General features: G+C 37.5%; 1 protein-coding gene across 1 annotated transcript in view; it reads left to right on the top strand.

Annotated features, from left to right (window-relative positions):
* Ophn1 (oligophrenin 1) overlaps positions 1-15601 on the top strand; it is a 353532-nt gene that overhangs the window by 127748 nt on the left and 210183 nt on the right. Inside the window, exon 4 of the mRNA XM_052171168.1 lies at positions 3029-3090. Within this exon, the coding sequence (XP_052027128.1) occupies positions 3029-3090 (62 nt within the window). The remainder of the gene's footprint in view (positions 1-3028; positions 3091-15601) is intronic.

The raw sequence follows: 15601 nt of genomic DNA, 5'->3' as shown, positions 1-15601 counted from the left end.
ACTTAATATGACAGAGTACAGTCTTTATGAAGCCATTAAGAAATAGCTTAACAAGAGCAGCAAACCATATCAAAAAACTTGAAGGAATGAATGAGAACAATTTCTCACAAAGAAAATCAGTATAAAGACTGAAAGTAGTTTTTACGAGGAAACAGCTAATATCTGCATTTTTAAAGTACAATAAATGAAATTTACCACAGTGGCTGAATATCAGATTTGTACAGTGAATAGAAAGGATCAACAAACCCAAGGAGTAAAAGAAAATAATTGAAAGTACCCATTTGAAGACTTGGATCAGTAACTATATTATGGATTAAAAAGTGACCTTTGATTCTTGGTTAGGGTTTTCATGGCTGTGAAGAGACAGCATGACCGTACTGGCTGGGTTTGTGTGTCAACTTGGCACAGGCCAGAGTTATCACAGAGAAAGGAGCTTCAGTTGGGGAAGTGCCTCCATGAGATCCAGCTGTGGGGCATTTTCTCAATTAGTGATCAAGGGGGGAGGGTGCCTTGTGGGTGGTGTCATCCCTGGGCTGGTAGTCTTGGGTTCTATAAGAGAGCAGGTTGAGCAAGCCAGGGGAAGCAAGCCAGTAAGGAACATCCCTCCATGGCCTCTGCATCAGCTCCTGCATCCTGACCTGCTTGAATACTTGCTTCTTGGTCATGGTGTTTTGTGCAGTAATAGAAACACTGACTAAGACAATGACAAAGGCAGCTCTTATAAAGGTCAACTTTTAATTGAGAACTTACAGTTTCTGAGGTTTAGTCCATCATCCATCATGGTGGGAAACATGCATTGTTCATTCAGACATGGTGCTGGAGAAGGAGCTCAGAGTTCTACATCTTGATCCAAAGGCAGCCAGAAGACTGGATTCCAAACTGGGTGGAACTTGAGAGTGTATATGTGAGACCTCAAAGCCTACTTCCATAGTGACATACTTCTTCCAACAACACCACAGCTACTCCATCAAGGCCATGCATCTTAATAGGGATAATCCTTATGGGCCAGCTATTCAAACCAGCACATTTCTCATGTGTTTGATTGTATGAAATACAATTAGAGAAATGTGGGAGTGGTGAACAGTAAAGAAAAGTGAACTTAGGGCTTAGCAGATGGCTCAGTGATTAAGAGCACTTGCTGTTCTTCCAGAGTATCCACATTCTATTACTATTGGCCACATGGTGTCTTACAAAGTGGTCTGCACTTTCTGATCCAGTCTAGGGGATTCATGTCCTTTTCTGTCCTTCACCTAAGAAGTATAGAGGATTCTCTTTTTAGGTGTATGTGGAATATTCAAATGACCCTTTGTTAAATCAAAAATAGGCTTCAATAAATGCAAACAATAAAAATAATTGTTTCCTGACCACAGTTGGTTAGCACCCAATGATAGCAAGTTTTGAAATGTATAAATTTGTAAAAATTAAATAGCATATTCTAAAATAACTAATAGATGAGGGAAGGAATCTACCAGAAGTCTTTTTTACTTATAAAGCATTAATTTGGAGGCTGGATATTTTATTGTAGGCTTGTAATCCTAGGACTCTGGAGCCTTACAGAGGCCAGTCCCAGTTGCACATTGCAAAACCAACTAACAAACCAACCAACTAATCAAAAAAGAAATTTCTGGACATATTTGTTTGCCCAGGCTTCCATGTTTTCTGCAATTGAAATTCTGTTTGAGAATATTCTTGATGCTTGTGGTGGGAAGTTGGGGAATTTGAAGACACAATAAAATGTATTTAGTTTATCTTGTGTGCATGAAAAAAAAATGAAACCCAGGGTAGAGAAGTGAATTGGTGTCACCCTGCCAATAAGTGGCAGAATTGGCTCTAGAAGGGGAGAAATGTTAGTATTAGCTACTTTGTATGCATACTTCACATTTGCAACATAATTTGGTTGTTATAGAGCACTAGGCATTTAAGTAGATGATCATGATTCTTGTTAAGTAAGGCAGCTGAAGCTTAGGTCAAGTCATTTACACAAAGTTACCGAGGAACAAAATGATAGAACTTCTCTCTAAAATTTGTCTCTCTTCTCTTTCTTTATAGTGTTCACTAAACTAAAATCCTTTTACTGTTCCTTGCTTATCTATGATACTGTAAAATATGCATCAGGAGAAATACTTAAGATATAAGGAAGGAACTTTATAACTTGTTTTCTGAGACACATGGATACCCTGTAGCCCAGGTTGGCCTTGTTCTCACTGTGTAGCCAAGGGTCGCCTTGAACTTATGATCTTAACACAGTTTTGTTTGTTCATACCTTGAGAGAAGCCCCTGATACTTTTAAGTGTGACTATGAGGATCAAATACAATATTGTCTGTGAAATAACTCTCCAGTTGGGGATTAGCAAAAATGGAAAGACAAAGAAGAGCAATATACACTAGGTACTGAACCTGCCCTCCTGCATACTGTAGATCTGATGCCGTTATCTAGCAACTCTCTGAAATGAAGGCACTGGTACCTATGTTGCCTTACAGGGATCCTTGCCTGCTCATCAATAGGTACTGAGACCAACTCTTTTGGGTTCAGACTCCATCTTAGAGAACCTGACCTAAGGTTGAACATAAGTTTACTAACAGGTTGGTCCCTAGCACCAGTTTCTAGCTATCCCCCAACAAGACCTGCATCTAGCTCCAGTTTCCAGGTTATTCCCCAACAAATCTGCACCTCCAGCTTACAAGCCTGATTCTGACACTTCACTCCCTAACAACCACCAATCAGGAGGAAAGCAGAAGTTTATGGTTTGGCTCCCACCACCAGTCAATTATGTTAAAATCCATAATGCCCTCCCCCAATCAGATGTGTCTCTTCTCCATTCTGTAAATGCATACCTAAAACTGGGCTTAGGCCCCTCCCATTCTCCTGCATCAGAGATGGTGATGTTACCCAAGCTCGAGCTTGAATAAAGAGACACTAATCAAGTGTTTCAGATTCAGCTCCTTAGTGGTCTTTTGGGGGTTCACGAACATTTCATGGCACAACAATTCCATTACTAATTTGCTTTATCTTTTCTTCTCTTACCAGCGGAATCATTCAAGGAATTTGCTGAATTGCTCAATGAAGTAGAAAACGAGAGGATGATGATGGTAGGTCACTATATTGGTGAGGGTTCTGTAAAGCAACAGAATCATTTGGATGAGTCTATCTTGAAAAGGAATATATTAGATTAACTTACCCTATATGGATGCCTAGTTGAACAATGTTCATTGGAGGCGATAGGAACCTAGTAGCTGCTCAACTGGAAAGGCCAGATGCCTCAGAAATCCCAATAGAGCACTGAAGGATTTCTAAAGTGTCTCTGGTCTTTAGCCTGTGTTAGAAGGCCATGAATCTGGGTTCCAATATCACCAAAGGGTGGCAGCCACAGCAGCCATAGGGTAGAAATACTTACTAGCAGGCAGTGAAAGGAGAACTGACAAAACAGACCACTACTTTTCCCTCAGACCTCTTTATATCAGGATCACTACTTTGGGGGACGGTCTTCCTCTATTCAGTTAGTCTTTTCAGGAAGTACTGTCACTGACACTTCTGAGGTTGTTATCTTACTGGATCCCAGATCCAATCAAATAGACAAGCAAATTAACCATCATAAGTGTCTTTTTCCGAGCAGAACTAAAATGTTACTGATTCTCACTCATTTTTCTTTTAATTTTTGTATTTTTGCGTGTGTGGCTGCTTTGCTTGCATATGTTTGTGTCTCATATGCATGTTAAATGCCTGCAGAGGCTAAAGAAGGATCGCCTGGACCTGAACTTATATATTGGTTGTAACTCACCATATGTGTGTGCTAGGAATTGAACCTGGGTCCTTTAGAAGAGCAATTAGTGCTCATAAATGTTTTAAAACATCGTTTCTAAAAGTCATCATGAATTGTAATATCACCCAACTTTACTTATTCTGATATCTCTTCTGAATTTGGTATATTTAAGTCTGTGATTTTTGAAGGATTTAAGATTCTTGACCATGTGGGTATCTAGTCCCCTTTTGTCCACACCCTCTCCAATATTTATTGTTGGTTTTTTTGGTTGATCTTTATTATTCTGACTGGAGTAAGATGAAATATTAAAGTTGTTTAGATTTGTATACCCCTAGTTGTCGGGGATGATGCATATCTTTTGAGATATTTTGTAGCCATTTTTTCTTCTTTTGAGAATTGTCATCTCAGATACCAGTTATTGTTATTGTTTTTGTTTTGTTTTTCTTAATATACTCTAGATATTAGTTCTCGGCCATATATACAGGTGGCAAAGATTTTCTCCAATCAATTTCATAGTCTTCCTTTTTAGATGATTGTTTCTTTAGCCATGCAGAAGCTTTTTATTGGCCTTAATTCTTGGGCAAATAAAGTCCTATTCAGAAAGTCCTTTCCTCCACCTATTTGGTATAGGCACTGCCTATGTTTTCTTCTAGGAGTTTCAGCATTTCAGCTTTCACATTTAGGTGCTTGATCCATGTAGAGGTAGTTTTTAGGCAAGGTGATAGTGATTGGCCTAATTTTATTCTTCTGCAAATGGAATTCCAGTTTTCTCAGTATCATTTGTTGAAGATGTTTTCTTTTTATTTTCTTTTTTCAATATATGTTTTTGTCACCTTTTTCAAATATTCAATTGCTGAAGTTATCTATATTCATGTTTGGGTCTTCAATTTTGTCCCATTGATCTACATGTTTGTTTTTGTGCTTCTATTATTATGGTATGTTTTGAGATCTAGAATAACAATCTCTCCAACATTGTTCTTTTTACTAAGGATTTCTTAGCTATTCAGGGTCATTTGTGGTTCTATATTAAGTTCAGGATAACTTTTCTATTTCTTTGACAAATGAGATAGATATTTTGATTGGGATTGCACTGAATATGTAAATGGCTCTATTAATTCTACCTAACTATGAGTATAGGGTGTTTTCCCATTTTCTAGTATCTTTATTTCTTTCTTCAGATGTGTAAAGTTTTCATTATACAAGTACTTGACCTTCTTGGTTAGGTTTATTTTTAGATAGTTTATATTCTTTGAGACTCTTCTGATTGAGATTGTGTTCCATGATCTCCTTCTCTATATATTTATTGGTGGTGCATAGAAAAGGTATTGACTTGGGCAGGCTGATTCTGTATTCTGCCTTCTTGCTGAATTTGTTCATCATTTCCAGAGGTTTTCTGGTAGAACTTCTGATATATCTAAAGTGTAATAAATAGCATATCATCTGGAAATAATGATAGTATGACTTTGTACTATTTGTATCTTTTAAATTATCTTTTATCTTGCCTTATTCAGAAAATGTATTTGGGGCAGGAACAAGGAAAGGGTTTGTTTGACTAGCATATCTAAGGTAGGAACTTAAACCAGGTAAGCAACTGGAAGCAAGAGCTGATGCAGAGGCCTTAGAAGAATTCTGCTTACTGGCTTGCCCCTCATGGCTTGCTCAACCTTTTCTTTTTTTCAAAAAAAATATTTTTTAAAGTTTTTTGGACTAATAGTTATAACATATCTCCTTCCCTGTCAACCCTCCAAACCCCCATTTCTTTCAAATTCATGGATTTTTGAATGCTTTTACACACACACACACACACACACACACACACACACACACACACCTGCTAAGTTTATATGTACAAAGTCTGAGTTTATATGTACAAAGTCTAAGTTTGAGGAATGACAGAAATAACATTAAGAGGCCCACACCACTGCAAACAATGTAGTTTTGAAGCCATTTTTGGTAGCTTGTTTACCATTGATGATTCCTGAGCAATTCCAGAGTGGATACCATCTCTGTTTAGCTAGACATGATTCAGCTTTGATTTTGTTGTTGTTCTGTTGGAACCTGATTTTCTCAACACATAGTGAATTTAGGTTGGGGTTTCTTGTGGTTGTGTTTCTATTCGGATACAGAGTTGTTGTATTGTTTTTCACAGCAAGTTCACAAAACTTAATGCAGTAGTTAGAAAGGCAAATAAAGATAAAGCTTACTTAAAAGTGATTTGGGTGGTTGCTGAGCTTCTAAGAAATTTAAGGTTCAAACAATGAAAGAATAAAAGGAACAAGAGTTCAGCATGTTTGGAACAAGAGTTCAGCATGTTTTGTTCCAATAGTTCCAGCAGAAAATAGTATTATAAAAACTGGGTGACAAGGTTCATGTTATCAGTTGTGGCGTGAGAGACTGGGTGTTGCTGACAATTCACTTTCAATGAAGCATTTGCAAATGCATAATTAGCCTAGATTGTCTATTAGAAATCGCTTATACACTTACTTGTTTAGGACAGTCCTCCCTAAACACAAAACACTGGCAACTGTGCCCTCCAGGGCCCATCTGAATATATAGGCCCAAGTGGGCATCTGTACAAATAATCGCCATGAGTGGCTTGTTTACTTCCTGTTCAAAGTCAAGGCTGCCTCAGTGGTTTTTTTTTTTTCATATTTTTTATTCGATATATTCTTTATATTTCAAATGATTTCCCCTTTCTTGGATCCCTCCTCCCCATAATCCCTCTTCCTTCCCCCTGTTCCCCCATCCACCCCTTCCCACTTCCCTGTTCTGGTTTTCCCCTACACTGCTGCACTGAGCCTTTCCAGAACCAAGGGCCTCTCCTTCCTTCTTCTTGGGCATCATTTGATATGTGAATTGTGTCTTGGGTATTCCAAGTTTCTGGGCTAATATCCACTTATCAATGAGTGCATACCATGTGTGCTCTTTTAATACTGGGTTACCTCACTTAGGATGATGTTCTCTAGTTCCATCCATTTGTCTAAGAATTTCATGAATTCATTTTTAATAGCTGTGTAGTATTCCATAGTGTAAATATACCACATTTTCTATAGCCATTCCTCTGTTGAGGGATATCTGGTTCTTTCCAGTTTCTGGCTATTATAAATAGAGCTGCTATGAATGTAGTGGAGTATGTGTCCTTATTACATGCTGGGGAATCCTCTGGTTATATGCCCAGGAGTGGTATAGCGGGGTCCTCTGGTAGTATCATGCTCAGTTTTCTGAGGAACCGCCAGACTAATTTCCAGAGTGGTTGTACCAGCTTGCAACCCCACCAGCAGTAGAGGAGTGTTCTTCTTTCTCCACATCCTTGCCAGCATCTGTTTTCTCCTGAGTTTTATCTTAGCCATTCTGACTGGTATGAGGTGAAATCTCAGGGTTGTTTTGATTTGCATTTCCCTGATGACTAAGGATGTTTAAGGTACTTCTCAGCCATTCAATATTCCTCAGTTGAGAATTCTTTGTTTAGCTCTGTAACCCATTTTTTAATAGGGTTATTTGGCTCTCTGGAGTCTACCTTCTTGAGTTCTTTGTATATCTTGGATATAAGCCCTCTGTCAGATGTACATTTTACATGTTATTTCTGTGAAATTGGAGCTAGTTGCTTTATAAAAACCTATTCTAAAACCTAATGGCTTAGAGTAAAATTGCTTAATTATAGGCAGGTTGTTAGGCAGGGATCATTGAGTATCTCTTCTTTGCTATGTAGTGACACTCAGTGAACACATGGCTTGTTTTAGAAGTTTGAAATGGTATTCCTGGCAAGCTTGGAAACCTGGGTTCTGTTGGTAGGAAACATTGACCAGAATGTCTGCATTGAGCCTCCCTGACTTTTAGTCTCAACTCTTTTTTTTTTTTTTTTTTTTTTACAATATCACCTCATGTCTTGCATAAGAAGTGTGCAGAGTCAGACTTCCAAGAGAACTGCATAGCTTCTGGTGGACAATTATGACCTAAACTAAGAAGTCACTTAGTGCCATCTCTGGTTGATTGGTTCAAAACAGTAACAAGCCCCGGACACATTTGGTAGGGGAGGTCTGAGGACTCATCTTTCAGTAGTTGGCATGTTGTAAAGAGTAATATCATGTTTTAATACTGCTATAATGATAAAGAAAAATGCCTCACTAAATAGTTCTTAATTTTCTCCAAGTGAGTAAACAAGACCAATATTCTTCAAAACCCACAATCTAGTGAAGTATAGAATATGGTGGACAAGAAATTTCCTTGTGTAGTTTTCATTGGATGAAATATGATTGTGAGTGTAGGCATGAATTATGGACTTCTGTAGAAAAACCTCCAAAGAGGGAGGAATCATGGAAGATGAATATATGGTTTATTTCCGTTGGCTAATGAATATAGATAGACATGGGGGAAAATATTTGTCTTTGTAGGACCACATAGGATCAGGAAGGAGGTGATCCAGTAGATCAGTAGAGATGTGATGAGAATTAAGAATCACAGAGGTTCTGGGAGACCATATAGGTAAGATGACTTTTTATAAGAGGCAGCAAAGGTAACAAATATTTCTTTTAGGATTTTTAATTGAAAATTTTATTTTGTTAAGAAATACATACATGAGTATTTACATAATTTCTACTCATTGTCCCCTGCCTTCCACCACATGAGAGTTTTGGTTTCTTTAAAAGACACAAAAATATTATGGGAAATATGTTTTTGTTTTAATCTTACATGTGGGACATGGGGCTGCTTCAGATTGTCCTCAGCAGCTGACTATGATTTGCCTCTTACTTGTAGCAGAGGCGTGATTTTGTCACCTGGAGATAGTTTCTGAGATTATGTGATTTTTTTTTTTGAATTCTGGGAACTCTTCAGAGGGTATATAAATGCTAAGTCCCTAAGAGGCATGGTGGGTTGTTGATTACTTGCCGTTTGTTAAGTAGCCATATGCAAAGAAGAAACAACAACAAGAAATTAGGTATCCTGATGTTGAAGATAAAATTTCCCCAAGGAACTTGATGTTCCTAATAATAGTTTAATGATATGGTTGTCCCCTTTCCCCTGTATCATTTTTGTCTCTCCTACCTAGTGTTAGGTGGTGGAAGGGGTGGAAGAAGAGGGATGGAGAAGAGTGGAAGAAAAAGAACCCACAAAGTAGCAATAAAACAAATGAAGCTTATAATTTCAGAAACATAAAATAGAACTAGAGACACAGATTTTTTTTTAAAAGGACAGCAATCAATGGACACCTTTCATTGATAGCCTTAAATATTAATGGACTCAACTTACCAGTCAAAAGAAACAGGTTAAAGAAACAAATCTCAAATGAAGTTTTTAATGAAAGTTGTAAATGAACTACCACATTCAGTGCAGCTTTTTAAAAAAAGATCATATATATCTGTATATATATATATCATATATATTATTGCATACATATACACATATACACATTGTTGCTGTCTGCAGACACACCAGAAGAAGGTATCAGATCCCATTACAGATGGTTGTGAGCCACCATGCGGTTACTGGGCATTGAGCTCAGGACATAGAAGAACAAGCAGTCAGTGCACTTATCTCTGAGCCTTCTCTTCAGTCTTCACTGTGGCTTCTGATTTTTTTTTTTTGTTTTGTTTTGTTTTGTTTTGTTTTGTTTGTTTTTTTTTGTTTTGTTTTTTGGATTTGTTTTTATCGAGACAGGGTTTCTCTGTGTAGCACTGGCTGTCCTGGAACTCACTCTGCAGACCAGACTGGCCTCGAACTCAGAAATCCACCTGCCTCTGCTTCCCAGAGTGCTGGGATTACAGGCGTGCACCACCACCACCCGGCTTCACTGTGGCTTCTGATTTAGAGGAAGCTAAAATGAAATTTAGTATTTGTTTCAAGGAGACAATAAGCCTAAAGTTCACTTAAAATAAATCTATGCCTATATTAAATGAGACATAGAAAGATGCTGAGTAATGATAGAGTAGGCTACCTTCACTCTTCTTTCTGTTTCCCAATACTAACTCACCAGTCTTATCCCCAGCTTTTTAACAAACCACTTTCAGTGGACTCTGCCTATACTCTGACCCCAATCTCAGAGGATCATGTACATCCCTCTCTTACAGCCCCTTTTCATTACCTCATCACTTTGTCTCAGCCACTAATTTTAGGAAAACTTGCCAGATCATCCCTCTCCCTCCTGTCCTCCAGTTCCAGTTTGCCAGTCTTATTCCTAGCTCTTAAAGCATACTGCCTACTGTGGACTCATTCTCATTTCTGCCCTAATTTCCAGGGGTCTAAGCAAATTCTGGTAGTATACTCAGTTTTCCTGCCTCCTGTGGGCCTTTTCAGCACCCCTTGTGTCCCATCCCCATTTCTTAGTGTTAGTTCCCAATACCTAGAAACACTTTATCCCTGGTAATCCTGTGGCCACTCCAATCAGGATCCAAGAAGAGCTTCTCATAAGTCAATACATTTCTACCACACTCTTCTAAGAACTAAAGAGGGCAACAGAAACCAAACACAAAATACCCACCCAACAACGACAAGAGCAAATATCCGTATCTAGAATTATAGTTATTGCAAAGTCAGAAGCACCTGGATAGATGTTCTACAAATGCTAAGAGACCAAAGATGCCAGCCAGACTGCTATACCAAGCAAAACTTTCAATCACAATAGCTGGAGAAATCAAAGCATTCCATGATAAAGCCAAATTTAATCAGTACTTATCTACAAATTCAACTGATCAGAAGGTACTAGAACTTCATCCTAAAATGTTTAATAACACCAAGAAAACACATACACATGGGGGCAGGGAAGAGAATATAAATAATTTCAGACCAGCCAATTAAAAGAGGGGAAAAACTCACTCCACAAAAACAAAATAATTGAAATCAACAGAGAGTGCACATTGATTACTCTCAACATTAATGGTCTCAATTTCCTAATAAAAAGACCAACAGATTGGATCTGAAAACAGGATCCACCCTTCTGCATCCAAAAAAACACACTCTAAAATCAAGGATAGACATTTCTTCAGGGTGAAAGGAAGGAAAAATATATTCCAAGTAAATGGACTCAAGCAAGATGGAGTGGCCATTTTTAATATCTGACAAAACTAGGTTTCAAAATAAAACTAATCAGAAAATGAGAAAGGTCAGTACATACTCATCAGAGGAAAAAATTCCACCAGGAGGACACTGATTTTAAACACATGCACCAAACACAAAGGGATTCAAGTTCATAAAAGAAACACCACTACAGCTAGAAATCATATATTGACTCTCACACAGTTATAGTAAGTCACTTCAATACCCCACTCTCACTGGTAGACAAGTTATCCAAAGAAAAAACTAACTGGAGAAATGCTAGAGTTAAACAATGTTATAAATAAAATGGAACTAACACATTTACAGAATATTTCAACCAAACACTGAAGAAAATACCTTCTTTTAAGAAGCTCATAGAACTTTTCCCAAAATTGACCATGTATTTAGACATAAAGCTAGTCTCAACAGATAAAACAAAATTGAAATCATGCTATGATTTCTTTCTGACTACCACAGAATAAAGCTGGGTATTAACAACACTAAAAAGAACAGAAAGCTTAAAAACTCAGAAATTCAAGAATTGAATGAAATATGTGTCAAGATAGAAATTAAGGAAGAAGCCAGATGCCTTTAATCCCAGCAGAGGAAAGCAGAGGCGGGTGGATCTCTGTGAGTTTGAGGCCAGGACAGCCAGGGATCGGTTACACAGAGAAACCCTGTGTGACAAACAAAATAAAACAACAAAAAGGAAGATGTTGCAAGACTTTAATATTGAACAAAAATGAAAACATACTCAGACTGTGGGACACAATAAAAACTGTTCTAAGAGGCAAGTTCATATCACTTAAGTGCCTACGTAAAAAATTGTAGAGAGCCCATATAATGACACACCTGAAAGCTCTAAAATAAATAAATAACATCCAATACAAGTAAATAGTAAGAAAGAAAGAGTTGAAATTAGTAAATTAGAGACAAATGACCAAAGACAGTACAAGGAATCAATGAAACAGTTGATTTCAGCCCTCAGTTTGATGATTTCATGTCTTCTACTCCTCCTGGGTGAATTAGCTTCTTTTTGTTCCAGAGCTTTCACATGTGCCATTAAGCTGCTAGTGTATGCTCTCTCCATTTTCTTTTTGGAGGCATTCAGGACTATGAGTTTTCCTCTTAGCACTGCTTTTATTGTGTCCCATAGATTTGGGTATGTTGTGCCTTCATTTTCATTAAATTCTAAAAAGTCTTTGATTTCTTTCTTTATTTCTTCATTGGCCAAGGTATCATTGAGTATTGTTCAGTCTCCATGTGTATGTGGGCTTTCTGTTGTTTTTGTTGCTATTGAAGACCACTTTCACTCCATAGTGATCAGATAGGAGGCATAGGATTAGTTCAAGCTTCTTATATTTGTTGAGGTCTGTCTTGTGACCAATTATATGGTCGATTTTGGAGAAGGTACCATGAGGTGCTGAGAAAAAGGTATATTCTTTTGCTTTAGGATGAAATGTTCTATATATATCTGTTAAATCCAATTGGTCCAAAGCTTCAATTAGTTTCACCGTCTCCCTGTTTAGTTTCGGTTTTCTTGATCGGTCCATTGAGGAGAGTGGAGTGTTGAAGTCACCCACGATTATTATGTTAGGTGCAATGTGTGCTTTGAGCTTTAGTAAAGTTTCCTTTATGAATGAGGGTGCCCTTGCATTTGGAGCATAGATGTTCAGGACTGAGAGTTCTTCTTGTTGGATTTTTCCTTTGACCAGCAAGGAGTGTCCTTCCATGTCTCTTTTGATGACATTAGGTTGAAAGTCAATTTTATCTGAAATTAGAATGGCAACTCCAGCTTGTTTCCTGAGACCATTTTCTTGTAGAATTGTCTTCCAGCCTTTTACTCTAAGGTAGTTTTTGTCTTTGACACTAAGGTGTGTTTCCTGTATGCAGCAAAATGTAGGGTCCTGTTTAAGTATCCAGTCTGTTAGTCTATGTCTTTTTACTGGGGAATTGAGTCCATTGATGTTAAGAGATATTAAGGAGTAGTGGTTATTGCTTCCTATCATTTCTGATGTTAATTTTATACTTGTGTAGTTATCTTTTTCTGGGTTTGATAAAAGAAGTTTAATATCCTGCTTTTTCCAGGGTATAGTTTCCCTCGTTGTAATGGTGTTTTCCCCCTATTATCCTTTGTAGGGCCGGGTTTGTGGAAAGATATCGTGTAAATTTGGTTTTGTGATGGAATATCTTGGTTTCTCCATCTATTGTGATTGAGAGTTTTGCTGGGTATAGTAGTCTTGGCTGGCATTTGTGTTCTCTTAGAGTCTGCATGAGCTCCGCCCAGGATCTTCTAGCTTTCATTGTCTCTGGTGAGAAGTCTGGTGTAATTCTGTTAGGTCTTCCTTTATATGTTACTTGGCCTTTTTCTCTTACTGCCTTTAATATTTTTTCTTTGTTTAGTACATTTGGTGTTTTGATTATTAGGGAAATGAAAATCAAAACAGTCCTGAGATTTCACCTCACACCTCACACCTCACATCAGAATGGCTAAGATTAAAAACTCAGGAGACAGCAGGTATTGGCAAGGATGTGGAGAAAGAGGAACACTCCTCCACTGCTGGTAGTATTGCAAGCTGGTACAACCACTCTGGAAATCAGTGTGGTGGTTTCTCAGGAAACTGTGCACGACACTTCCAGAGGACCCTGCTATACCACTCCTGGGCATATGCCCAGAGGATTCCCCAGCATATAATAAGGATACATGCTCCACTATGTTCATAGCAAGCCCTATGTATAATAGCCAGAAGCTGGAAAGAACCCAGATGTCCCTCAATGGAGGAATGGATACAAAAAATGTGGTATATATGCACAATGGAGTACTATTCAGCCATTAGAAACAATGAATTCATGAAATTCTTAGACAAATGTATGGAGCAGGAGAACATCATCCTAAGTAAGGTAACCCAGTCTCAAAAGATCACTTATGGTATGCATTCACTGATAAGCAGATATTAGCCTAGAAACTTGGAATACCCAAGACATAATCCACATATCAAATGATGTCCAAGACGAAGGAAGGAGTGGCCCCTGGTTCTGGAAAGGCTCAGTGCAGCAGTGTAGGGCAATACCAGAACAGGGAAGTGGGAAGGGGTGGATGGGGGAACAGGGGAGGGAAGAGGACTTATGGAACTTTAGGGGAGTGTGGAGCTAGGAAAGGGGAAATCATTTGAAATGTAAATAAAAAATATATCGAATTTAAAAAAAGAAAGAAACAAACAGTTGGTTTTTCTTTTTGAGATAAATTAGTCAGAATGAAAAATCTTTAGAGAAATTGACTAAAAGGCAGAGAGGATTGATCCGAAGTAACAAAATTAGAGATGTGGTACATAGCAAGAAACACCAAGAAAATCCAGTAAGGACATACTTTAAAAATCTGTACTGCATCAAATTGGAAAATCTAAAATAAATTAATATATTTCTTTATGCAGATCATTTCCAAAGCTGAATTAAGATCAGATAAGTAATTTAAACCTACCCATAACTCTCAGTGAAATGACACCAATAATTAAGTCTCCCACCCCCAAAATCCCAAAGGCAGATGAGTTCAGCAAGTTATTCTATTAAAACTTCAAAGAATTAACACTAATAGTCCTCAACGTATTCCAGAAAAGAGAAACAGAAGTATGACTGCCCAATTCTTTTTATGAAGCTACAATTTCCCTAATACATAAGCCACTTTAAAAAAACTAAGAAAGAATTACAGACCAGTTTCCCTTATGAATACAGATACAAAAATTCTTGCTATAATACTTGCATTCCAAATCCAGGAACACATTAAAAAGTTTATCTACCATGATCAAGTAGGCTTCATCCCACAGATTCAGGAATGGTCCAACTTACATAAATCAATAATGTAATCTACCATACAAATGGAATGAAAGGCAAAAACTATATGGTCATCTAATTAGATGCAGAAGAGGCCTTTGGCATTTTCCAACACCTCTTCATAGTAAAAGTTCGGAAAACACTAGAGATACAAGAGGCAAACCAGAACATAATAAAAGCAATTTTCAGCAAGCTTACAGCCAAAATCCACTTAAATGGAGAGAAACTTTAAGCATTTCCATTAAAACCTGGATCCAGAAAAGGTTGTTTACTCCCTAAACTTATTCAGTATAGTATTTGACCTCTTAGCTAGATCAATAGTAAAACTGAAGGAGATTAATGGGGTACAAATAGGAAGGGAAGACCTGAAAGTATCTCCAATTGCAGATGATATGATTACATATTACATATGGTATATGTAAATAATCCTAAAATGCCACCAGGAAACTCCTACAGCTGATAAATTCTCTCAGCAAATTACCAGGATACAAAATTAACTCATAAAAATCAGTAGCCACCTTATATTCAAAGGAGAAACAGACTGAGAAGGAAATCAAGGAAACAATACCCTTTACAGTAGGCTCAAAAAATATCTTGGGGAAACTCTAAGCAAGTAAAAGATATGAATAATAAAAACCTTAAGACATTGAAGTAATTAACTGAAGAAGATATCTGAAGATGGGAAAAAAAACACACATGCTTATGGATTAATATGATTAGTAAAAGTTGCTGTTGTGCCAAAAGCAATCTACATATCCAATGTAATCCCTATCAAAAGTCTGGCCCAATAATTCACAAATTGAATGTATAATTTTCACCTTCATATGGAGATAGAAATAACCAAGATAGCTAAAACACTCATGAATAATGAAAGAAGTACTCTAGCTATCATGACCCCTGACCTCAAATTGTGCTGCTACACAGTTATAGTAATAAAAACAGCATGGTGCGGGCATAAAAACAGACATGTTGATGAATAAAAC

The sequence above is a fragment of the Apodemus sylvaticus genome, chromosome X, assembly GCF_947179515.1.
Source record: "Apodemus sylvaticus chromosome X, mApoSyl1.1, whole genome shotgun sequence".
Taxonomy (NCBI): domain Eukaryota; kingdom Metazoa; phylum Chordata; class Mammalia; order Rodentia; family Muridae; genus Apodemus; species Apodemus sylvaticus.
This window is presented reverse-complemented; position numbering and strand designations above follow the sequence as displayed.